Here is a 26,646-nt window from a genome sequence, read left to right as displayed (position 1 = left end):
GTTTTAGGGGGGAAATTGTGTTGCCGTTTCGGGTACTTTGCATCGCATCCCACTACATCCCGCGTCGCATGATAATCCCAGTTCCCAATTGCGCTCGTGCGCTTCCGGTGTTGGCCTGAATCGTGATAGGATTCAAATCGGCGGTCGGCAACAAGAAAAAGAAAGATTAGGGAAATCAATCAAGAAACTCAGAACCGTCCGTCCGTCCGGCGGGAAATCAATCAAATCGGAGCCGCCGACGCTGTCGAAGTGAGAAGAAGAGAGGAAAGGAAGGCCGCCTTCTTTCCTTCACGTAATAATCTCTTGGTCGGTGTCGGAGGGCGGGCGGAGCCATTCGTTTCTCTTTTCTTTTGGAAGAATTCCCCTCGTCTCGTGGATCCCCTGTCGTGCCTGCGGGATCCGTGATTGGTCCGGGGTTGGCGAACCTCGGGTTTTCTCTCTCCCTCTTGGTCTCTCCGCGGTCGTCATCAGGCGGTCTCCACACCCCGCCCGCCAGCAGGCCGTAGCTGCTACTGCGAGAGAGGAGCAAAGGTGTGTCGGTCGGTTGGGTCTCGTCTATCCTCCTCCTGCTCATCGCTTTCTCCTCCTTTGCTGCGGCGCTCATAAAGCACCCTATCCTCCTCTTCCTCCTCTTCCCCCGGTGGTTCTGCTTTCTTCTAGGGGTTGGGTTTCGCTCCTCGATTGGGAACTGCCAGAACGTGGAGAGGGCGTTCGGTCTATCTCCGGCTAGGGTTTGGGCTCTTCCACTTTATCTTTCTCCCTCTTCCTCTTTTTACGCCGAATTTTGATCTCCCTTCTATTTTCCATGTACTTGAATACGGTCACTTTGACATCCAACTGCGGCCTTAGATGGTTAGGTGATCATCACCTTCCCAAGCCCTTGTTCTCGTGCCTTAGTTTATTCCTGACTATTGTTTTTCACTTCCTATTTGCTACAACTGCTTTTTGCTATCGCGTTGTTTCCTTCGCTGACATGATAACTGATGGTAGGAGTCAGTCATTAGACTGTTGAATTGAGGGTATTTGATGATCGTAATCGTCCTGAAAACAGCCGGTCAATGTCCTAAGTTGCAAGTGGACTTAAAATACTTGAGAACAGAAGGAGGAGGAGGAGGAGGAGGAGGAGGGCAAGAAGAAAAAAGAGATCTTTGTGATTTCTTCCTTTTCTTTTCCCGTTAATTCTTTACTCGTTTTACCTCTTTATCTTCCTTCTACTAGTCGGGACATCGATCAGATTACATTTCCTTGTCCAAAAGAGCTAGATGACATGAGAAAGAAAAGGTGATAGGCTTCGCTTTTGGTGACTGGAATCATGAGGCTGATCCTCTCTGGTTTGCTTCCATTTAATATGCTATGATTGGTGCGGGGTTCTTGAAGTTTGGATTCTCAAGCCATAAGTGTCGACACACATTCTCTATAGATACAGGGGAAGACGATGAATGTACGTGCGCATATTTCAGGACAGATGACAAATCAAGCAAGATCACAATTGTCTGGTTTGTCCCAGCACAATGGCAACCCTTTACATTCCCAGATACAGAATCTAGGACCTCTTAGCATGGATCCCGAACTTCTGGCAGGACGCAAAGCTATGCGTGACAAGATGTAAGCTGGTCATTAGGCTACTGCTTTAAATTCATTGTATTTTATATTATTCCCTGAATACTAAGAGCATTCATTTTATATCGTATACAAACAAGCTGCATTTATTTATTTGCATGTGCCTAAAATAGCTTAATTTTCAACCTGAAGCTCCATCTGATTTTGTTAGGTTTCCACCAATATGGTGATAGGTCTGAACACATGAACCTGCTTGACTGTTTGCTGGAGCGATACTCAAGATTTAAGTACTTGTTAGATCCAAATACATGAAACTGTTAGCTTTCATGATATGTCATTTATGTAAACAAAAATGGAGTTGGATTGTCTCAACCCTGTGATAGGCAAAATCTGCATTTGTACTTAGCAATTAAACCTTTGCCCTATCTGAATCCTCTGCCCACTATATTGACCTAGCCACCATAATGTCACTATAGCTCATGCCAGAAATTTTAGATTGTCCCTATCACCATTCAACTATATATGGCAGCTTGGTCGGTCCTACACCTATTGTGAAGTACCATGTACAATGCCGAGATAGGATTTCAGTCATAAGGGCCTCTTTGGGAATATTCTGTCCAAGGTTGGTGGAACCCTCCCGAACCGTCCGGTTCGGGACGTTCCGAACCATACTGGCGGCTTATCGGGACGGTTCTAGCAAAAAAACTGAAATACCGTCGCCGAAGGAGGACAAGAAGAAGGAAAGAGAAGAAAAGAGAGCGAGCAGGGGAGGGCGAGGGAGAGGGAGAGAGACCGACACTGGTGCAAGTAAAAAATTTGGTGATTTTTAAGTGAAGTCGGCAAGCAATTTGCTGACTTCATTTAAAAATTGCAAAATTTTTATAGCTGGACTCCTATTTCGAACGAAACAGGGATTCGGCCGTAGCCTCCGCTACCTGCACCAGCGCCGGCCCTCCGCCGGCCTCCCTCCCTCTCCCTCTCCCTCTCCCTCTTTCTCCCTCCCCCTCTTGCTCTCTCTATTTTTCTCTCTCCTATGGTCTTCTGTGTCGGTACAGGTCCAACACGGCATGGCGCAAGCTCGTACCGACTCGTGCTGTCCGGCAACTAGTACGGTGCCCGATACGGCACAGCAGACCCTAATCCTGTCAGTTCTGGCAGTATTTGGCAAGGGGGCTGGAGAAGAAGGTTAGAGCAAGAGAGGGAAAAGAAGAGCTGAAATACAGGGCCCCGATCCTCGTGGGATGAAAAAAACACTTCTCGAGGCCTTTTTTCACATGGGATGCTTGCCACCCCTTGTCGTGGTCTTTCCCCCTCTTATGCTCTCTCCTTTCCTTCCCTCTCTCTCTCGCCCATCCTTAGGTGACATTATTGCATCTTTGTCACCAACAGGTTGTGGCCTGATCAAAGATTCCTCATCAGCATGCTTCTGTCAACAGTAGAGTCTTGCCAATATGAATATTGCATCATAGTTGGTTCTACCTACCATTATGAGAGAAGTGATTGATTTTGCCACTATTCCTGTCTTGTTTCACTAATTGTTGCCATTAGCTGAGTTGCTGAGTTGCTGCATTGTTTGGAATGACAACTTGCAATAACAAGCCACTTTATCTGAGATGGAAACTTCATGCACATAAAAATTGTCATGTCTATCATTGTTTATAAGTAATTTTTCTGCAGGGGGTATGCCTCTATTTGTGTATATTACTTCTACTATAACTTTCCTTTCAAATTCTTGCCTTTTCTATTATAGTATTCCATGCTAGTCTTTGGGATAAACAGAAAGTAGTGATACATTAATTGATAAGATAAATGTACCTGTGAAACCTTAATCTGCAAGGCATTTTCATATTTATAAAGCTTGACATAAACCACCCAGACTAAATGCTACTGGACTTGAGTCAATTCTCAGTACTGTGGTGTGAAATCCCTGGTTAACTCAACTTTGGGCAAGAGAATGGATTATCGTGAAAGGTAGAAGATGAATTGAGAAGGGAGCTTATGTTATTGTTCACTAAACTAGTTTCATATGCTTTCTGGAATGGCCCTCCAAAGTTCTCCTAGAATCGGTAACACTCTAGACAAACTTTGAAGAAGTCAAGGTTTGATATCTAGAGCCTTTACTGTTAATCTGCTGCCAAATATCTAGTGCTATGGATAATGAAAGAGTGATTTTTTTACTATTTGTCTTGACCACCCTAAATGATCGAGTGCACACAGTTACGATTACCTTGGAAGAAGAAATCATCCCTCTTCCGGTGATTGGCTGCATAGATTACCAGAACTTGCAAGGCGGTTGGAAGAGTGCATATTCAAGGATGCTGCTACAAAGGTATTCTTGTTCTTGTATCAATATTTCTTTGCTTTGGTGAAACAATTATTTTATAAAGTCAAGTGTTTTTAACCCATGTCTTTTTGTTTTAAGACCTATATAATCTTAATTTATTTGCACTATTTCTGCTGACTGCCTTGCTAACTTCTGTCACTGCCTCTAAACATGCATATCTTTGTGATCAGGAAGATTACATGAGTATGGTGATGGAGCCAGTTGAGCACCATTTGCAATTGATAATGAGGAGTTTACCAAACCACAGCCCTTTGTTGCATAATTTCACTTCTTCCTCTTCTCTCAATACAATGGTTCCAACACCTGGTACACCCCATAATGGCGGCACAAATTCTGGAGTTTCTTGTGCAGCAGAAAACTCTGCTATTACAGCCAGTAGTGCTGGTATAGGCATTGCCAACATGGGTAACTTACTACCAACTGGAAATGGCTTAACTGATAGTGCCTCCTTCAATGCATCCAGAGGTAATTCTAGTTGTTTGTTTCTTTGATTACCTTATTCATTTTTTTGTTCTTTTTGCAGCGACAATGACTGTGTCCTTTTTGTTTAGGACCAATATCTAATGGGTACCAGCACCCACCTGCCAATGCTGCCTTTGGTTCTGGTGGAAACAGTATATCAATGGCTTCAATGGGTATCCCACGACAACTAAGTCAAATGGTACCATCTCCTGGGTTTAGTAATCTACAGGCAGTGTCCATGAACTCTGGATGCTCCAGTGGAATTGGGCTTTCCAGCATTGAGTCCAGTGTGGCTCCACTGTCACAACAACCGAAGCAGTATGTTGGAAGTCAAAACAGCCATATATTGCATAGTATTGGAGGCCAAATTGGTGCTGCAGTGAGGTCTAATTTGCAGCAGAAGCCTTCAGTGTATGGGTTTACAAATGGACTTGTGAATGGTGGGTTAGGGTTAATTGGGAGTAACATGCAGCTGGGAAATGGGCTCGTGGCATCAGAGGGCCACATTAGTACAGCTCATCATGGTAGCTCTCCAAAACCTATACCGCAGCACTTTGATCAGCAACATCACCGACAAAGGATCCCAAGTAATTATATCCACTTTTTTTAAATTTTTTATTAAAGTTACAGCATCATTCTGTCTGTGGTGTGTATTTCATGTGCATTCTTGCTTTTATATGTGCAATTTAAGTTATCTGCCTCTATTTTTTGAGTTTCATGCTGATTTACTATTTTTGTAGTCTACAGGTCTGCATGTGTGTCCACCTTTCATGTACATTCATCATTTGTGGCCTGTTGGCTAATTAGTTGTCATTAATTGTGATGATGTTGCAGTGTCTTTGTGTACAGCATCATTGTCCCAGCGTATGTTACCAATGGCAGGGGATGGTTATGCAGTGAAGGGAACTGATTTAGCTGGTTCTGGGAGCATTTATGGACCTAGGTCATCCACTTCATCTGCCACAAATAACCTGAATATGAATACTGCAGGCTTGCACTCGAAGTCAAGAATAAATTCAGCTTTGCTAACCAATCATGCAAGTTTGCAGTCAATGCAACAGCTTCCACATATAAGACCTCAAATGTTGGATCATTCACAAAAGGTGAACTTCCAGTCCAATCAGCCCACACATGAAAATTTACTGCAATCACAACAACAAATGCAGCAAATTAAGCAACAGCCTAATCAGCCTTATGCACAGTTTGCTCAAAATCAACATCAGCTACAACAGCATCAAGAAAGCCAGCAGCAGCAACAGCTTGTGCTAAAGAATGATACCTTGAGGCAGTTTTCAATGCCTTCCGATCTCTATGGACAGCTAATGCCCAAACATGCAGTTGTATCCCTTAATGAATCATTGCTTCCACAAGGCACGGAACAAATTCACCTTCCAGAGTTAGAGAGTCAAAACCTGCAGTCTGCTGATGATCATCTGAAAAGTGCTCAATGGCCAGGTCGTTTATCTGGCTCTCAGGGTCTTCATGCCTCATTGTCACAGGGTTCACAGCAATTATTGCATCCACACCAGCAGGATGATAAGTTTCAGAATGAGATTAGTTGCCTTTCTGGTAGATCACAACCAGAGGTGCTCGTGCCGGTTCAATGGCAACCCCGATCATTGATGATAAACCACATGCCGGATAAGTCTTCAGTTGAACAACACATCCAGGAGGAACTTCAGCAGAGATCAGCGGGACAAGATGAAGCTCAACGACCTCATATATCATCAGAGGGGTGTCTCGCCAGTTTTGCTGCTCCAGCAGTAAGTGCTACAGTGCCACAATATTCGAGAGGAGTGACCTGTGGACCTGAAAACTTTACACAAAAACGAAATTATCTCAACCAGCTGAGGTGGCTGTTGTTTTTGTACCATGCTCGTTGGTGTTCAGCTCCGCAAGGAAAATGTCAAGAACCTTACTGCATAAAAGCTCAAGATCTAGTGAAGCATATGGATAAATGTGATAGGAAAGAATGTCCATACCCACGCTGCTCAGTTTCTAAGAGACTTGCTAATCATTTCCGTAATTGTGAAGCAACAAATTGTCCTGTCTGTATTCCTGTACGTGAATATATAGTATCAAATCGACAGGCACGTGCTCATTCTCTACCTGATTCTGGTTTGGTGAGCCAGACTCATGGCTCATGTAAAGGTATCAATGTGTCAGAAGCTGAGAGAATGAAGAGAGACAAAACAGCTGTTGAAACTTCCGATGATCACCATTCTTTGCTGAAACGCATGAGAGTGCAACATATATCCCCTTCTGTTGTTCCTAAGAGTGAATTTTCTCCTATTTGTGTTCCTCCAAACCAACCCCATGCCTCGCAAGTAGAACAGGCACAAGAATGTGAACAGACTGATGTGACAATGTCTACTAATTCTGAGGTTATAGGAGGGAAAATGGATACATTAATGGGCTCTGTGCATGAAGATTCATCCATGTTTGGCAATGGTATCAATGGGAATGTGCGTACTATGAGACCTGATATAGATCATGGTGTCTCAAATGATGTTGATGGTCATGCCAAGCAAGAAGCTTTGGTGGTTCTAAAAGAGGTTGACCAAGCTAAGACTGAAGTTAAGCAGGAAGCAAATGATCCACAAACAGATCCAATGGCTGGAACTAAATCAGGGAAGCCAAAGATAAAAGGTGTTTCATTAACTGAGCTGTTCACTCCAGAACAAGTTAGGAAGCATATTGTTAGTCTGAGGCAATGGATTGGTCAGGTTAGCTTTTGCACTTTAAAATATTTCTAGATTACTTTTGTAACATGCAGCATATTTATTATTAGCATCAGGTTCATGCATTTTTAATTAGTAAAGATTTGCTAGCTCGGTAATTCTCATTGAGTCATGGATAGTAATTCCATGCAAATGGACCATAAAATACTGTCTCATTTGATGGCCATTTTGGAGCCATTGTGCAGCTAAGTGCAACTATCCCGCTTTTCTTGTTAGAAGAGATCACTGAATCTTCTCTTTGAGAGGTAGGCACCCAAACAACCTACTTTCTTGAGAGGTACCAAAATTTAAAGAATGCAAAATGGGATTGAAGGGCCTAGCTTCCACAAAGGCCAGATAGTGCCGGTAATGGTAAGGAAGAAGTGGAGCAGTGGGATTTTGAAGAAAGATGGGAAGAGGTTGCTTGCCTACTCTCCATAGGCTCGGACTTCAAAATCAATGAATCAACATTTGACTCATAAAGTAGATGTTAAGCGATTATTAGTTTTTTCTTAGACAATTGATGATAAAGAAGTTACTTAAATTTTCTCGTGCTTTTTGTTAAATTCTTTTCTTTCTTTTGGTAAGTAGAAATATACCTTATTGATTGTTGACACACCTTTTGATCCATACATGATGCACACTATTTAGCTGTTTTACTAATAGTGTATTTTTGTTTATGCTACAAGTGTAATTTTTTTACATTCTAAGCATCTCCTTTAGAATATTCAGTGAATAAGGTTTGAACGAATCTGATACTATTCATTGCTTTACAAACCTTTTGACTATTGGATTTGAAATGCAATGATGGATGAGGTTAGACCTAGAGGTACTAATCTTTAGATGCTCAATATGGTTCAAACACTTGTTCATATCTTTGCTTATTTTTTAGTTATTGATTTGAAATGAAAACTATGGGGCTACATGTGGTGTATATAGGATCTATTATAACTTTTTGATTGTCAGTTAACTTATTCATTAGGAATATTATATTTTTCATTACCTAAGGAGGTCCATATACTGCATGCTGGTTGATAGGGTCCATAGACTTTAGGAATATTTTACATATTCACCAGTTGTTTAGGAAAATTACTTTTCATATCTCTAGATTTTACATACTTTTCATATCTCTAGATTTTAAACTTTAGATCCTAGGTTGATGGGGTCCCTATACTGCACGCTGGTGAATATATAGTATATAACTACATAGTTGTAGTGCACTATTTAGAAACCACATTGCTGCACATATAGAAACTTATGCTACAGAAATTGTAGGGGTATTCTTGATCATTCTTTGTAGGAGTAGCATGTATTCTAACTGTATAATAACAACTTGAGGATTACACCAACTTGGTCAAGAATACATCATTCTTGATCATAAATAGGCATTGTCAGATGCTCTGGTTGGTGTAGAGTGCATAACTTCACCAACTTGAGGATTACACTATTCACCTAGTGCCAAAAGAGTCAATGATGCTTTTTTAATTTTAATTTTTTTTTGCCAATATCCAACTATAAATGCAAAGATGGAAACGACATTTGATCCTGGTTAGTTTCAGATCATGGGCAATCCACATAGATCTATTGATTTTATACTGGTTGATCATGAGGCAGATTATTTTCAAATTATTGCATATCATGCCTGTGCTAATGTCTAGCATGATATTTCTACCATGTAGTGCAAAGTTGACATTTGGTGTAACCTTGACACCAAATGATATCCAAGTTTGTAAAGTGTAATAGTTTCATTTAGTGATTTATTCATTTTTTTGAAGACAGACAAATTTTTAGTTGCTTTAGATTAATTTGTAGATATATTTTAAACACATGAATATATCAAGTAATCATTAAAACCCTGGGTTATTGATCATTCTAGAAATATTTAAATATGCAAATTGTATAGGTTTGAGTACTTTTGTCGGAACACCACAAAATTATGCTAGCTTAACAACAACAAAATAATCTCAGCATCTATGGAATTATGATAACAATGAAATTAGAGTGGTATGCGACTGCAGTTACACATTATAACACATTGCTGCTGCTGTACTACAGATAGCATTATGGAAAGCTCATATACTGGTGGTACTGTGGAAGTTTATGGACTATGGGCTACCTTTATTTCTAATCACTTGTTCCATATAGAATGAACACATTTTTTTAATCATTAGCATGTCCAATTTGTGGATTAGGCCCTCTTTATGCTTAAAATAAAAGCCAAAGGAATGAAAAAATCATTTGTAAAAGATAGTTAGGCATTGTTTAAATTGGAAAAGGTACAAGCTCATTCTGCTGTGTATCAAACTGTATTGGTATATATTGCTTTGATATACATCCATGTAGGCTCATGCACAACTGCACAGGTTGACACATAGACACTATAAAGGGTATGTAGTTATGTACCCTTGCAATATGTTACCAGAAGGCATGATATAGGCACAGATCCATTGGATCTTTCTTGTTTGTTGATTTCTACAATAAATCTTTGGATATAAAGAACCTTAGGTCACTCCGTGAATGAAGATAATTGGAGGATGAAGGGGTAGGGAAGAAGTAGGAAGAAGGGTGTTTGGCAGTGAATGATGCATGAGGAAAGGGGTGTATTTTGTTTTCAAGTTACTTGTTAAATATTGTAGTATTTCAGTTTCCATCTCCTTCCAATTCAACCTATAATTGATTTCTTCTCTATATGCTTTACTCAATTTTGGAATTTGTGGTGCTAATAAGCTTATTGGAGGAACGGCTTTAAGCCTTTACACTTATAACACCATACGGAGAAACACCGATATTTGCAAGCAGAGGCCCTTTAGCTTATGCAATACAATAAGCTAAATAAATTTGAATAGTGAACTAGGAAAAATTTTCGAGCATGTCTATTTGAAATTATTTTGATCAAAATGAGTAATCTTGATTTTAACTTCAGAGAATATTTATGGTGTGGGGATGCGACTAAATTCAAGTGATGAACTGTGTTACTTTGTCACTCTTGTCCAGCTCCTATAATCTATGTTGCATACGTATCTGAGTCAGATATGTGTAAGACACTTGGATACTTATCAAAATTTATTAATTGAAGTTTTTACAAATTGGTAAAGTGTTGACTCTAGCAAAAAAAGTTTGTCCACTACAAGGTCTCCATACCGTACTGGTACCGACCGTCACCGGTACGGTACAGCCTTAAAAAACGGTTCGCACCGGTAGGAAAGAAGAAGAGGAAAGAAAAGGAAGAAAGAAGAGGAAGAAGAAGAGAAAGAGGAGAAGAAGAAGAGAAGAAGAGTACCGGTTCGCATCTAGCCTCGGGCCGACCCCCTCTCAAGCACCTCGACGATGGCGACGAGGATCACCCCCTCTGGGTCAATTCCTTCCTTCCTTGCTCGCAGGAGAAGGGGGTAAAAAGAGGAGAAGAGGGGAGGAGAGCGGAGAAGAAAGGAGTGAAGGTTCGGGAAGGAGGAAGAGAAGAAGAAAAAAAAAGAAAAGAAAAAAAAGGTCCGCGCGCGGTACCCCGCGCTAGGAACTGCGCCCATGCGAGGCAGCGCGCCCCTGCGGGATGAACCGCGCGTGGGGCATCGCGCCCACGCATGGCAGTCCGCGTGGGCCATTTAATGCTATAAAGTGGCATTTAACGAGACGCGCTGTTTTTTTTTGGGTCCGCGGTTGGCCGGTTCAGTATCGGTTCCAACGGGTACTGAACCGTATTGTACCGGTATCAGTCTCTACCAATACGTCGGTATAGTTGGGACGGTGGATCTTGGCCCACTATAATGATGTTTAAAGAGAGGTTTCGTTCTCTTTTGGAGATCGGTTAAGGATTTACATATAATAATTTGCAAATTGTTAATTTTCTAAAATTCTTAAGCTAATTGGGAAGTTTGGATAAGAAAAATACATATTGGAAGTCCTTTAGAAATATATCTTTTAATATTTACTTTTATATTGATATTTAAACTTATATTTAATTAAAATTGTTTTTTACATATCTTGTTTTCTCTTGCCAAGTTAGACACCTAGAGATGTGTTTGAATTTGATTCTCATTGTTATGCATGCAACACTGGTGATGAGAGGCTCCCTAAGCAAGTCATATATATTGCCTGAATATTGTCAGTTGAATAGGATGAAGGGAGAAATGATTATCAAACAAGATTAGAGTAGCATAGGTGAAGTAGAGATATGCCTTGGCATAATCTGCATTTGCCAAACACACATATTTGAAAGAAATATTGAAGTAAAAGGTTTCTTTTGTTTGGTAGAATATAACATTCGCCATCGAAATCAATATTTTAATGAAGTTGGTTTGGCTCTTAGCCCAGTCTTATTCAAAAATGAGAGAAAAGCACCATTTAAAGGTTCTTGAACATAAGAATGGTGCTATCAAGAATAACGTCTATTGTGCCAGAATCGGACCCAGACCGGTTGCTTGGAGGCATGGGTTGGTACGCCTCCGTACCATTTTGTGACGGGCCTGTACCGATACACTAGAGGAGGCGTGGTAGAGAGAGAATGGGAGAGCCTGCCGACTTCACTTAAAAATTGCCAAATTTAAAAAGGAGACCCTTCAGGGCCCCTGTTTCGAACGAAACAGGAGATCGGAGGCGGAGCCCTTCCTCTACGGCCTTCCGCGTGCTCGTTGGCCTCCGCTCTTCCTTCCTCTCCCTCCCATGCTCTCTCTCTCTTTTCTTCTCTTTCCTTCTCCTTCTCCCCCTCCACGCGCTCGCCGACCCTCTACTGGCCTCCGCTCTTCTTTCCTCTCCCTCTCTCTCCCCCTGCTCTCTCTCTTTCCTTCTCTTTCTCCTCCGTCGGATGCTTTTCGTTTCGATTGTCGGAACCATGCCGGTCCGCCACCGAAACGGCTCGGTACTCTCCGAATTGCCCAGTTCGGGACGGTTCCGCTAACCTTGATCAAGAAGATACAATTTAAGATGGGCTTTGTGCAGCATAGGTTAGAAATGACCATCATGTGGATAGGTCTCAAATTTAGGTGCAAAAGTCAGGACAGAAGAAAGACCAAGTACGTCTAAATGATAGTAGCGAGAAGGATCCGAAGATGCTTACATTTGGGTTTTGGATATTTGTTAACAACTTCTAAACATTTGGAATATAGCCTGTGGTTTATGTTAATTGGAAATGAGCACGTGTTTTAATTGTAGCAATTGGGATTTAGACAATCTGATGGAGAGGATCTGTGTGTGTATTTGTTAACAACAGAAGCTAGGGTTTAAGTGCAACATATTATAAATTTATCTATCAAAGTGCTTTTTGGAAGCTAGAGTGTATAAGCAAGTCATTCATAATCTTATGCTCTGGTTGTGTGCTGAAAATTGCTTTTTATGCTTATTTTGTTTGAATTGCTAAACTAGTCACGAATATAAACATTCAACTATTGTTTCTGATTGTGTTGATTGTATCATCACTAGCCCTCTCTCAGCATTAGTGACACTATCCAGCAGTAGTTAAGATGATGATTGAATTTTTTCCTGACTTGTGTGATGTTTTGTTCATTGCACATGCTAGAACTCGTTGAATTTTTGCTTGCAGAGTAAGGCCAAGGCTGAAAAGAATCAAGCAATGGAACATTCAATGAGTGAGAACTCATGCCAGCTGTGTGCAGTGGAAAAGCTTAACTTTGAACCTCCTCCAATATATTGTACACCATGTGGTGCTCGCATAAAGCGGAATGCAATGTATTATACCATTGGAAGTGGTGAAACCCGACATTACTTCTGTATTCCATGCTATAATGAGGCTCGTGGTGAAACTATTGAGGTGGATGGTTCACAACTCCAGAAGGCAAAGCTTGAGAAGAAGAGAAATGATGAGGAAGCTGAAGAATGGGTAAAGTTTTTTCTGATTCATCTTTTCTTTATCCCCCCCCCCCCCCACCCCCCCGGCCCTCTCTCAATAAATTGGAGTGGGAGATGGGCATCCAAAAACTGCGCTTAAAAGCTTAAGTGAATATTGTTTTATGATTTGATTTGCTGCAGTGGGTTCAGTGTGATAAATGTGAAGCTTGGCAACATCAGATATGTGCTCTTTTTAATGGCCGTAGAAATGATGGTGGACTGGCAGAATACACTTGCCCTAATTGCTACATAGAGGAGATTGAAAGAGGTGAGCGCAAGCCCTTGCCACAGAGTGCTGTTCTGGGTGCCAAAGATCTGCCAAGAACTATACTTAGTGATCACATAGAACAAAGGCTTTTTAGGTGTCTGAAGCAAGAGAGGCAAGAGAGAGCACGGCATCTTGGAAAAAATGTTGATGAGGTTAGTGTGATAAAAGGGACCATATGATTTCCTGATTTTTGATTTTGAAAATTATAATCCGATTTGAAAGGAATGATATTTGTAGGAGTAGTAATTGAAATTTGGATTGAATTTTATATGGTAGAGAGTGCAATTGAATTTAGTGATGATCTCATATTCAAAAGCAGTTTTTTTCATTTTTAATTCTTATAAAATATTTTTTCCCTCCCTCCTTTTATTGATTTTGACATCTGAAATAAACTTTCATTGAATTAGAGAAATCTGCAGGATTCTCTAATGGCTCTAAAGTATAGGGTTTATCATATGCCTCTCATAACTCTTTGATCTGCACTTTGTAATACTAATTTGGGCTTGTTTGGATAATCCTATTGGAATCCCTCTAGATTCATGGGATGGGATCACCAAATCGGGGGGAGAGAGAGAAGGTGGGAAGAAAGGAGGGAAGGGGAGGGAGAGAAAATGGGCAAGGGGTTGGTGGGGTGAGAGACCTGGACTTTGTAGGATAAAAAACCTGTGGAGGTCTTTTTTTTTTTTTTTCGCTCGTTTCGGAAATGGACTGGGGGAGGTTTGGCTAAGCCGGGCTGGGCCTAATATACTATATGAGAAATTCCATTCCTAATCCCATGATTCCAATAGGATTATCCAAGCAGGCCCTTAAGTTTTTATTCAACAAAATAAGTGTAATATTCCTTATTTTGTCCCGGAAAGCGTCAGTAGTCCTCGTTTCCCTCTCTTTGCCCTTTTTTAAGTGCTTACTTCATGTTAGCGTCGAAAAATTTTATGATTTCTCTACATTGCTGGTCATTTACTTTCGTTTGACGTAGTTGAGAAAATTAAATATAAAACTGAACAAATGAAAATCAAAAATTAAAGAATAAAGATAAAAAATAAAAAAATTTCCTTTGTTCCTGAATCCTGGTTCAATGGTGCAGATGGTTAGAGCATTTGGTTTGTAATAAATATTACAAGATCAAGATTCGTTCTTTCCTCTCTCAATAATTGAAGAAAACATTTAACATCTTTAAAACTAAATAATTAGATCCTCATGTACTCAATTGTATTGGAATTTAAGCAAAACAAGCAGATAAATGTCTATTTTTGCATAAATAGGGACAATTACGGCTATTGTGTTTGAGCGGAATATATATCTTGATTCTAATTTTATGAATGGAATGATTTTTTTTTTAATGCAATTTAAATAAGAAAGCTACATAAAATGCACTTAATTATATATATATATATATGTATATATATATGTATATATATATATATATATATATGCAACAAGTTATTTAGAGATGCAGTAATATGAAGTTACAAAGGTTTCAACAGATTTAGCAAATGAAATATAAGAATTTGATTTTAGAATATGAAAGACTTACGTTCAGTTGCGAATTCATTGTCTATATATCATTATTTTGTCACTGAAATTACGCCATTTTTTAAAGTAAAAAAGTTGCAGTGCCCCTAGGTAGTACCCCTAGGTGGATGGGAATTGACACCATCTGTGCTTTAGATGGGCATTAGAATATAGATAAAGGCAGAGTGGCAGACACTTGTTAGCTTGAGAATATCAGTTTCAAAGCTAACTTTTAGTTTGGTACCCCTTAAAGAAAAGGCTGACCTTTTCTTCCCTGGCTTTTGCTTCACAGTTGCATGATAATTTTGTCCTTAATGGTCAAGGTTAGGCTTGGAGTTTGGGTCGAAAGTATCCACTTCAGAAGCTCATAATTAGATACTTTTAGGAGGTACCAATTTCATTCCTAGTAGCAAGGAAAGTTTTCATGGTTTTAGTCTCTAAGCAGGGGAAGACCTGTTGTATTTAGAAGTTTTGGCAATGGAATTCAACCAAAATTTATGTAATCCTTTTTTACTCTTTATTCTTCTTTTGTGAGGCTTAGTTTAATTACTTTCTAGTATGCATTTAATGAGGCTTATTTCTCTCCTTCATCTTCATATTTGGAGTTTGAAGTAGTGTCTTTGTTTGGTGATCGTACATCATCTTCTATATCAAGTACCTTCTTTGGACGTTGAATAAAGATCATCTCTCATAAAGTGGCCATCTCTTCACTTCCTTCTTAAGGAACTTTTATCTCCATTGCTTCCTATAAAACAATTTCTGCTATTGAATAAGGGTAAATCTTGGCTGTTTAAGTCTATCCTTTGAAAGAACTGAAACATTGCCATGTGACAACTTATCAAATTTGCAAAACACCCTACTAATAAAATCATTGCAAATAGGGGGATTGGAAACAAAAAGACTCAAGAAAACTGAAAAGGAGACAAATTAGACTCTGATCGTGACCAAGCTGCAGTCATGCTGAATATGCTCTTGTTATTGATATCAGGCGACTGTGGCTGTAAGATTCTTCTTTTGGTACCTAGAGTACCAACTGGGAACTATTAGAGTTGTTCTCACAAGTATGAAGAGCAATTTCATCACTGTCAAGACTAAGGTATGCTGAACCGACCGGCCCGCATATAAAAACGGTTCCGACCCAAACTGGGTCGGAACCGATTGGTTCTGTTCCATACTTGTACCGAGCGCATTTTCTCTGTGGCATTTAACGCGTCCGCGCGTTGCGGACGCGTTGTTTTTTTTATTTTTTTTTGACGTCCGCGCGCGGTTGCATTCGTGCGCGCGTCTCCGGTTCGGTATCGGTTTTAACCGGTACCGGTGCTCACTGGTACGTCGGTACGGTCGGTCCGGCGAACCTTGGTCAACGCTCTTATCTACTTCAACCTTTATTGCCATGCCATAGTAGTTTAGTAATGAATATCTCAACTTTTGATCTCTAGGTGGGACTGTCCAGTCAAATACCTAAAAAGGTCATGTTCGCAAAGCCTATCTGCATTCTGCATCTGATTGATTAGTAATGTGTTTTGGTCATGCATAGTGGCCTTTTGTATGTTCAACATATCACCTAATGACTGCTACAAATGGCATTGTAGCTCCAGTAATGAACATATTCATGCACAGATGATTTATCAGCAATAACTGATGTTAATTGACTGGGGCATCTGTTTCTCTATTGTTGCTTGCTTGAGTTGTACATATATATTTTCACTACCATGCTACAATACTTTTAGACAACTATATCTGAAGTTGGCAATTGGGAAACCGTACTTTGAGTTTGCCCTCAATAAATTAACACAACATTATATGAGGTATGTGCTCTCATTTTTATGTTTGATTTCCTTTTATTTATCCCAATATACATCAAAAATGTTTCCTTTTTGAATGATGAAAGAGGGTCTGACTTTGATTGCTTTCCTGTTCCTATTTTGTCTTTTGTATTTTGATACCAGATGTTAATTATAATTTCTTGTTATAGTCATACTTAACATTGATGATTTATATTTCAGGTTCCTGGGGCAGAAGGACTTGTGATTAGAGTTGTATCATCAGTTGACAAAAAATTGGAAGTGAAGCAACGATTTTTGGAAATATTCCAGGATGAGAATTACCCAACAGAATTTTCTTATAAGTCCAAGGTAAAAAAAAATCATAATTCTGATGAATTCAGTACTGGGTAAATACTTTTATTGTCCTAAAATAGTTGCAGTTGACACCAACAATATCTATCTAACTACAAAGATGTGTTGGGTTCCACAACCTGCAGATTGTAGACTCACCAATTTTTGTTGTGCAGTCTATATTGTTGTTTCAGAAGATAGAAGGTGTAGAAGTATGCCTTTTTGGCATGTATGTTCAAGAATTTGGTTCAGAATGCCCTTTCCCCAACCAGAGGCGTGTTTATCTTTCATATCTGGACTCTGTCAAATACTTCAGGCCTGAGATAAAAACAGTGACTGGGGAAGCTCTACGCACTTTTGTTTATCATGAAATTCTGGTACTTAGGACTACTCACAACTGCTGAGCTTACTGGCTGTTACAACAATTTATTATCTTGAGATTGTCTCTTTAGACACATAAACCTTTGAGGTTTTGTTTATTAATGATGATCTGCCTTTTTTTTCTGATTCCAAAATTGATTATGACTTGAATTTGAACTTAAATTGTTATATGGATCCAGATAGGATATCTTGAATACTGCAAGAAACGGGGCTTCACAAGCTGCTACATTTGGGCTTGTCCTCCTTTGAAAGGTGAAGACTATATCTTATATTGCCATCCGGAGATTCAGAAGACCCCAAAATCTGACAAGCTTCGGGAGTGGTGAGTGCTAAGATGTTGTTCTTGTATATCTATTCTTTAATATCTGATATTGCATATATGCCTAGCACTTCTAAATTTCATGCATGGATTTCTTGATATGTTTTGTCAGGTATTTATCTATGCTTCGGAAAGCTGCAAAGGAAAATCTTGTTGTTGATCTCACTAATTTATATGATCATTTTTTTGTTACTCTGGGGGAATGTAAGGCTAAAGTAACTGCAGCTCGTTTGCCATATTTTGATGGAGACTATTGGCCAGGTGCAGCAGAGGATATGATAAATCAACTTCGCCAAGAAGAAGATGATAGAAAACAACAGAAGAAAGGAAAAATTAAGAAGAGTATCACAAAAAGGGCTTTAAAAGCTGCCGGTCAGGCTGATCTCAGTTCTAAGGATGCTTTGTTAATGCAAAAAGTATGTTTTCATACTTTAATTTTCATTTGCTGGTTTTATTGTCAAGGGGTCCAGGAATTGTCTTCCAAGCATTATATGTTGGAAGTCATTTGCAATTCATGTTAACTGGAGAGTTGACTTGTTGCTTATCAGACCTGACTTTTGGTTACTCTTTTCTCTACGCTTCTTGTTTTTAGAATTATATTTTATATGCAAATTTAACTCTCTATGATGATATCCCTTAAATCATGATTTTTTCCTTGCACAGCTTGGTGAAACTATCTGTCCTATGAAGGAAGATTTTATCATGGTTCATTTGCAGCATTGTTGCACTCATTGTTGCCTACTTATGGTGTCTGGGACACGTTGGGTTTGCAACCAATGCAAAAATTTCCAACTTTGTGATAAGTAAGTATTTTGCTACTAAATCATTTATATGACTTGCACTCCTCTATATCTTGATAACCACATTGTTTTAAATACTGCTAGTTATCTAACCTTTTCTCATGAGCAAACGAAGCACATCAAGATTGATGACCACTTCTTCTCACGCTCTTCTATTATTTTGTCAATATCATGCATTTAGACAACTTGCTAGCTCATGGGTCTTCACAAAGGACAACATGGAAGAATTTTATGACATTTAATGGCTAAAATATCAGTTTTACCTAATATGAGTTTGAAAAGTGATGGAGACTATGGGTTTTTTTTTTGTAACCAGAGACTTTGGGATTATTGCAAACACTAATGGCTACGCTATTGTTGAGTGGATGTACATACACTTGTTATTTTTTTCTATTCACATGTTATTCAAGAGAGCCTTGGCCTTTTACAAAGACTACTGTTTATTAGACTACTAAACCAATAATAAATGTGGCAATTTATGACTTGACCCCGCCAGGACCTGCAACCTACCTGAGTCAAGCGGGTTTAGGTTGGGCATGAACAAGTTTGGTTTGTAAATGGGTTGACCTGACTTGCCCCATTAATTAAATGGGTTGGGTTTAGGTTAGAGTCCTAACTGATAAACCCACTTGTTTAATAGTTTGAGTTTGGTCGACATGGTTAAGACTATGGTATGCTGAACCGACCGGACCGTACCGAACCAGTGCCGACAGGCACCGGTACGGTACAACATATAAATTCGGTTCCAACCCAAATTGGGCCAGAACCGATTCCGTACTTGTCCCAGTGCGTACCTCGGTACGCACCGGTACAAGCCAGTACTAGTGCGAACCGGGTCGGTTCGCATCGGCTCAAACCCACGCGGGCTGGCCGCGTGGGCCATTTAATGCCACTCTGTGGCATTTAATGCGTCCGCGGAAGCGCGTGGGCGCGTAGTTTTTTTTTGTTGTGGGAATCACGCGCGGATGCGCGAGCAGAGAATCGCGAGCCTACGCGCGATTCGCCGTGCAGGGAACTGCGTTTCCCAGCAGGGAATCATGCCCGCGCACGGTTCCGAAAAAGGAGGTAATTGATCATCAAACGGTTCTTACTCAGAGAACCTTTGAGTTTAGCTTGAGGCTTTGCTTGATTAAATCATCGTGGTTCTAGTATGAATCTGAGGTTTCAATTGATTCATAGGGTCTCTTGGACCTTTCTCATGAACAGATTTAGAAATATATTGATTCTTAAAATTTTGATAAACCACTGCTTCGTCTGGTGTCTACAATATAAATGTATGATTCATTTACTACTAATTTTATTTTACCAGATCGAAAATTTTTTATGCTCAAAACTGGAATTTATAGATCCGGGTGGGCCCCCCGGCCTTTCGTCTAGTTTAATTACCTCCTATTCCCCCCTGAAGAATGAATGAGTTCCCATATCTTTCCTTACCGGAAAGTCAAAGATCCCCTATTTCTAGGGCTGTTAACGAGCCGAGCCGAGCCCGAGCCTCCGCAGGCTCGGCTCGGCTCGTTTCACCAACTCCCCGGCTCGGGCTCGGGCTCGGGCTCGGTACCGAGCCCAGTATTGGGCTCGGGCTCGGGCTCGGGCGGCACAGCTCAGGCTCGGGCTTGGGCTCGTGAAGCTCGTTTGCCCGAGCCCGAGCCCGAGCGGCGAGCCCGAGCCCGAGCCCGAGCCCGCCCCATCCTCATCCTCGTTCCTGTCTCCGTCGACCGTCGGAGAGAAGAACGAGCAGCCGCCAGCCGAGCTCGGTTCCGACGGTTCGTCGGAGAAGAATGAAGGAAAGAAAGAAAAGAAGAAGAGAAGAAAGAAGGATAGAAAGAAAGAAATAATAAAAAAAAGAGAAGAATGACTCACCTCGTCGCGTGCGGCAGCCGCCGGCTTCGGCCGCGAGCACCGCCGGCACGGGCTTCTGCCGCAGGCACGGCCGAGGACGCCACGGGCGCCGCGGGCTCGGCCGCGGGCGTCGCCGGCCGCGGCCCGACCATCCCGTGCGAGGGACTCCCCGCCTCTGTCGCAGTCTCGCCGCCGTCGCCGGTGGAGGAGTCGGCAAAGAGGGGAAAAGAGAGAGGGAGAAACGGAGAAGAAAGAGGGGGAGGGACAACCCTATCCAGTCTCCGATCGAAACCTCCGGAACCGAGCTCGGCATCGGCGGCGGAGGGAGGCAGCGAGGCATCGGCGGCGGAGGAGGAAGGCGAGAGGGGAGGGGAGGGACACCCGGAGGGGAGGAGGGGAGGGACATCCGGAAGAGGGGAGGGGAGGGACATCGGACACCCGGACGCTTCTGGAGAAACCCAGAAGAAAGGTCCGAAAGGAGAAGAGAAAAAAAAAAAAGAAAGAGGAGGTGGGACCGTGGGACTGTGGGAGGGAAGGATTAAGTGATTAACGGATTGGGTTTGGGTTAACGGGCTAAGTCCGAACCCAAACCAATCCAATTCAATTTTGGAGCCCTCTTTTGGGCTCGTTTGGGCTCGCGAGCTGCTCGGGCTCGAGCTCGGGCTCGGGCTCAGATTTAAACGGGCCTCATTTTGGGCTCGGGCTCGGGCTCGTTTGACTAACGAGCCGAGCTCGAGCCGGGCTTTTACCGAGCCGGGCCCGAGCCGAGCCTGAGCAGCTCGGCCCGTTGACAGCCCTACCTATTTCATTCTCCCGAAAAACGAAGGTCGAAATCCCTTTCTTTCTCACCCCGGGGAAGACCACTTTTATCGTATATAAACAACAAGTAATTTCCTTCCCTGACTCGCTCGGACACCTCGCTTTTTTAATGCCACAGAGTGGCATTAAATGCTAATCTATGGCATTAACGCGTCCCTGCGCGGATGCATTGTTTTTTTTTTTCCGCGTCCACGTGCGGACGTGCTTTTTTTTTTTCCGCGCGTCTCCGGTTCGGTACCGTACCGGTGCCCACCGGTATGTTGTTATGGTTGGTCCGGCGGATCTTGGTTAAGACTAAGGATCGCCGAACCAGTATCGATAGCCATCAGACCGGTTCGGTACCGGTTCGAACCAGTACCACTGGTTTGGCCTCCAAAAGTCCAAAAAAAAATTGGCCTAGCTGGTACCGGGCAAGGACGGGCCGGTTCGGACCGATATGGGCCGGTACCATTTTTTAACGTCGAACCAGACCGGTCAGATATAGGCTGGTATGGGCCGGTTCAGCATTCCTTGGTTAAGACCCAACCTGTTATATTTGTTTAAGATTTGTTTAACCTGCTTGAAACCTACTTAACCCATTTGAACTAATCCAACCTGTTTATCAAATGGGTTATGCAAGTTGGTTTGGGTTACTTGTTTAATAAAGGTTGGGTTCAATTTTGGTTTTTTTGACCTGTTTAGTGTTCGGGTGGATAGATTTCTAACCCAAGCCACATTCGTGCTGACTTGTATCCCACCTGAACCATATTCTACCTGACCTGTATTTGATCTGAACCATTTGGTACCCTAATAAAATTGTTGCATCATTGCTTCAGCTACTTGTTTCTCTAGTTCAAATATTAATAGGATCCTTATTCTTATGTCTCATTTCATTCGTTATTCTTTGTTACCATACTTTTCTTGGAAGGTCATGATGAATGTGTAAATTGTGGGTATGACCAAAAACTTGAGGGGAAATTTAACATCTGTAGTATTTTAAGTACATGGGGCCTTTACTTTCTCTCAAACATAAGAATGTAAGAAATGTTAAACAGACAATAGTTTGTTTAAAATACGACTTTGTAGTTTTTGATGATTTTGGGAACCTATGCATCTAACAGGACTTTTTTCCCTTTGAAAGTGGAGTTTGATGCTTCAACTGGAAGTGCTGAGACTTGCAATAATTTTTGGACTATCCTTCTAAAGGAATCTTGCTGCAAGCAATGGCACTCTAGTTGACAAGCATTGCAGCTCATCAACTCTAGTTGACATCTAATAAGTGATAGATCTTGAAATTTCATATTGTATTGGTGATAATAATTAAGTATGGCATTGTAATCCTCAGGCTGATTCCTTAATTATCAGAGAACAGCTATCATTTTTTTTAATTAGTGTTACATAGGAGATGTTAGACTTAAATATGTAGAACTGAACCAGAAATATAGGGTGATGAGGTATGGTTGATGTTTGTCAATATCATAAAAGTCAAGTTGAGGGCCATTGCTCCCTCCATTTGTATATATTTTCACTCATTACAAAACGACAGCAGTTAATCAACGAACAGTTCTTTATATGTCATTGCTGATAGCACTGACTTGGAGCATCTCATTAGTATTACCCTAAACTACTACTTAGTATGGATTTCTATTTGAACTCAAGGGCCTATTGAGAGAAGAAGTTTATGCTGAGAAAACACTCGTGTATAGTTTTCAACAGGAGCAAGCTTACCTAAATTGTTGGAATCTATAACTGATTGGTTTCTATTTCCTCGTAGGTGTCATGATGCAGAGCAAAGGCTTGAGGAGAGGGAGAAGCATCCAATTAATAGTAGGGAGAAGCATGTGCTCTGTCCAGTGAGTCTCTTGTTTAATAACCCGTCTCAAATACTCTTTTCATCTAAACTTTGTGCATTTCTATTTACCAACTAACATCAATAAATTTATGTACTCCCTTTAGGTTGAAATTAATGATGTTCCCCTGGATACCAAGGACAAAGATGAGATCCTAGAAAGTGAGTTTTTCGACACCAGGCAGGCATTCTTGAGCCTTTGTCAGGGAAACCATTATCAATATGACACTCTACGCCGAGCCAAGCATTCTTCAATGATGGTCTTATATCACCTTCATAATCCTACTGCACCCGCCTTCGTCACCACATGCAATGTCTGCCATCATGACATCGAAGCTGGTCAGGGCTGGCGATGCGAAATTTGTCCTGATTTTGATGTATGCAATACTTGTTATCAGAAGGAAGTAGGTATTGATCATCCCCATAAATTGACAAATCATCCATCAATGGTAGATCAGAATGCTCAAAATAAAGAAGCTCGACAGCAACGGGTTTTGCAGGTATCTTAGTAATGGAGAATTTGCATTTGATAGAATAACAATGATTTTTTTAATGTTGTCCATTTTCCCACAAGTTAGCATGTTGTCGAATTTATCCAGAGATTTGGCTCAATTCGTTTCATTTTGTTTCAGGGCATTTTTAGAAGTCCTGGTTTATTTACATATATTTTAATTAAAATTAATTGGCTTCTTTTGTTGATCCTTGCGTCAGCCAAACATGGTTGGAGGGAATGGGCATATATCTAGCCTAATAAATATCACTCTGGTCCTTGCACATGTTAAAACGTAAATTTTTGTGTTACAAATGGATTCAGAGTTTTCCTACATTGCTTCAGTCGAACATAAGGAATTTTATCCTGAACTTTTAATGGGTGACATTTGAAAATCATTTTCATTTATCTATCTTTTCTAGGAGTTATTTTTATACATTTTAACAGCAATTTTTGTTCAAAAGACACGGTGGACAATATTCTTGACCTATGAGGTTTATAGCATGTCTTTCCTTTGTTGGTTAGCCCGGTTAAACCAGGAAAAAACATATGAAACATTCTCATTAATAATAATGAACATCTGGCTTGATTCTTGTCATTTAGTTTCTGCTTGTTTTCTCCTTTGAGATCTAATATTGCTTTTTTGTTTGATGAACTACATTTTAGTTTGGTAAAATCAATCATTTTATTAAGTATCTGTTACAATGTCTAAATGCAAAACATTTAGGTTCTGGAGCCCGAAATTTGTTGAATAGGAAAAGCAATCTAATTTTTTATTTCCTGAAATTAGTGTTCTATATATGTGAAGGGTGGATGAGAGATGCTCATATAAGATGGAAGTACAGTTATCAAATTTTGATGCTAAAAGTCACAGCAGGGTCACAGCCATGTTTCTTTGTTATCATCATCAATGAGGAAAACAGTGAGATTGATCAGAGTGCAAAATGCCCTTTGCTGAGGCATTTTGTAGTTTACAACAAGATGTTCGCTAAGCTTCAGCTGGATCTTTGTTATTATGATCAACCAGTCACAGTTCTCCCATAAAGTTGATTTGATGAAATCAAGGAGAAAAGGAATAGGATAAATCTATTTTCGTTTAAATTTTTATTTTATTTTTCTTCCTTACATCTATTTATATAGGAGCAGGGCAAGCCATAACTATTGGTTCATTCATATTCTATTCGTTAATGGCTTTCACTTCATTAACCATGTCATTCCAGCATTACTACATTAGACCTTTGTAATATCTATGGTTCATTTTGCAGTGCAGTTAGAATTGAAGAAGTCAATGTTGAGTCCAGAAAAGTTATTTAGTAAAAAAACATTGTTTAATATAAGGTAACAAAGATTGGTGAAAGGCATAATGTAACTGCTAGTTGCAAATGATGCGATGAGCAAACAATCAAGATGACTTGGAATTGAGCAATGAATGATAACATCCCTTACAAGGAGTAAAGTTGAATTTAGGTAGAATCTTTTATGGTGGACTTACGAAGGTATTGAATTGATTTGGAGACACTAAGAATAAAGGAAATATTTTTTAGATAGCAAATGGAGATGAAAATCTATAGAGTTAATTGAGAAGTAACAGGGATATGGATTTTTTTATGCCTTATTGCTTTACTCATTGAGATAGAAGTTATGTTTTTTTTAATCACTGTGGACAATGTGCAAAACTAACAAGTCCTGTTCAATGCAACTTAAGAGAGGAACTTTCCAGGGTACATATAAGATCAAATCTAGGGTAGAGGAAACTAGCTTTTCAGTTATGAAATCTGATGTGTAGGGTATATGGCTATAAATGCGTGGTTCTTTTTCCACGGCAGACCTTTGTGGGCCTCAAATGGGATTGGTCTACCAGCATATTCAGAGAGTCCAGGTTTATCTTCTAAGTTGAAGTAGAAATTATTCTGTTTGGAGAAGTCACTAAGGAAAATTTATGTGAATATTCATCTTTTTAATAAAATCAGTTGCTTACTATGCCCTGCAATTCATTTGGTAGCCCTTGTTACTGTGTGGAGTTTAATGTTTTTACTTACCTACAATGTTCTCTTAGTACCATCGGTATCATCAGAGCTATGTGTTCCTAGTGCTTGTAATATGTTTGTAGTTTGTACAATTCAAAAATCTGTTTGTGCACTTGTTATCAAGAGATGTATGCTTTCAAAATGTTGGTGTAAAAGATGAAAGTCAAGAGAGTAGAAATGTAGGGTTTCCCAATCTCCTCATGTGACCTTCATTCTCATGCTCTTCTGCGTTTCACTGCTGCGAAATATTCTGTGATTGCTGTACAATCAATGTAAAATTCTATCTTGATAATGCATATCGTTCATATTCCAAAGTATTCTGTGAACTGAAATGTTCTGGTTATTTATGGGTTTCTGCTTATTTATGGTATCCTTACCCATTTTCTGGTTTCCACAGCTTAGGAAAATGCTAGATCTTTTGGTGCATGCTTCACAGTGTCGTTTTCCACACTGTCAATATCCAAATTGCCGTAAAGTCAAGGGACTTTTCCGTCATGGTATGTACTGCAAGACACGTGCTTCAGGAGGCTGTGTTCTGTGCAAGAAAATGTGGTATCTTCTTCAACTCCATGCTCGAGCTTGTAAGGAATCAGAATGTAGTGTACCACGGTGCCGGTATGTAGATCAATCCATGTTTGTGATACACAAAGCCTCGGTGTCCATTGTTATCAATTGTTCTTATTGTTCCAGGGATTTGAAAGAACATTTGCGAAGGTTGCAGCAGCAGTCTGATTCCAGGCGGAGGGCTGCAGTGATGGAGATGATGAGGCAACGGGCTGCTGAAGTTGCTGAGAACAATGGATGACCTACCGTACAGATGGGCTTCTCTAGTTGGAAGTTGGAAGGAGACTGCTGGTTGCTCACCCCAAACATTTGACTGGTCTGGACAAGCAGCTGATAGGGAGGCAGCAGAGCTATGAATTGGTGGAAACACATGGATCAAACACAATTATGGGAATTTGGTCTTCCACCAGCTTTTCTGTGATCCAGAGATGGATTGATGACTTGGCATCGTCTTCAAAGCTAACCATATTGAGCTGAACTTTTTAAGGTTATTGGTCAGTCTCATCCCGACCGGGGTAATTCTTTAATTGGTCTTATATGAATCCCATCATCTGTTGGTGATGGTTGTATAATAGATGTCCAAATATGTCAATAATCAGTAAAAGTGAGGGTTGTTTTTGTTTCCATCCCTTTATTTATGTCTTCATCTGGAGGGAGGGAGAACAGATGGACAGCCCATGCAGTTGTTACGCCTGTCCCATTTTGTAGAATGTATGTCTGTTTGAAAATGAAAAAAATAATCTGTTTCAGCAGCATTA

General features: G+C 40.5%; 1 protein-coding gene across 3 annotated transcripts; it reads left to right on the top strand.

Annotated features, from left to right (window-relative positions):
- LOC103714911 (probable histone acetyltransferase HAC-like 1) lies at nucleotides 1–26,646 on the top strand. 3 transcript variants are annotated; one of them, XM_039117589.1, is made up of 17 exons: nucleotides 6–531; nucleotides 1,219–1,605; nucleotides 3,778–3,889; nucleotides 4,075–4,369; nucleotides 4,456–4,953; nucleotides 5,201–7,092; nucleotides 12,596–12,916; nucleotides 13,066–13,344; nucleotides 16,711–16,839; nucleotides 16,998–17,198; nucleotides 17,382–17,524; nucleotides 17,634–17,937; nucleotides 18,185–18,324; nucleotides 22,733–22,811; nucleotides 22,915–23,307; nucleotides 25,722–25,939; nucleotides 26,015–26,646. In XM_039117589.1, exons 2-17 carry the CDS (start codon nucleotides 1,436–1,438, stop codon nucleotides 26,127–26,129), a joined length of 5,289 nt encoding a protein of 1,762 aa, XP_038973517.1. In that variant the 5' UTR covers nucleotides 6–531; nucleotides 1,219–1,435; the 3' UTR covers nucleotides 26,130–26,646. The 3 variants fall into 3 exon arrangements, with proteins under 3 accessions (XP_038973519.1, XP_038973517.1, XP_038973520.1); XM_039117591.1 differs by having other exon boundaries at nucleotides 1–1,605; nucleotides 5,216–7,092; XM_039117592.1 differs by having other exon boundaries at nucleotides 11–1,605; nucleotides 12,620–12,916.

Source organism: Phoenix dactylifera, unplaced genomic scaffold (assembly GCF_009389715.1).
Source record: "Phoenix dactylifera cultivar Barhee BC4 unplaced genomic scaffold, palm_55x_up_171113_PBpolish2nd_filt_p 000243F, whole genome shotgun sequence".
Lineage (NCBI taxonomy): Eukaryota > Viridiplantae > Streptophyta > Magnoliopsida > Arecales > Arecaceae > Phoenix > Phoenix dactylifera.
Note: the sequence above shows the minus strand (reverse complement) of the source record. Positions and strands in the feature narration are given on the sequence as shown.

Bases quoted from the DNA above. Each gene is read 5' to 3' on its own strand.
- LOC103714911 (XM_039117589.1), top strand. From the start codon at position 1,436: ATGAATGTACGTGCGCATATTTCAGGACAGATGACAAATCAAGCAAGA. The intron at 16,840-16,997 runs GTAAAAAAAAAT...TTTGTTGTGCAG, and splicing joins AATTTTCTTATAAGTCCAAG to TCTATATTGTTGTTTCAGAA. The intron at 17,199-17,381 runs GTACTTAGGACT...ATATGGATCCAG, and splicing joins TTGTTTATCATGAAATTCTG to ATAGGATATCTTGAATACTG.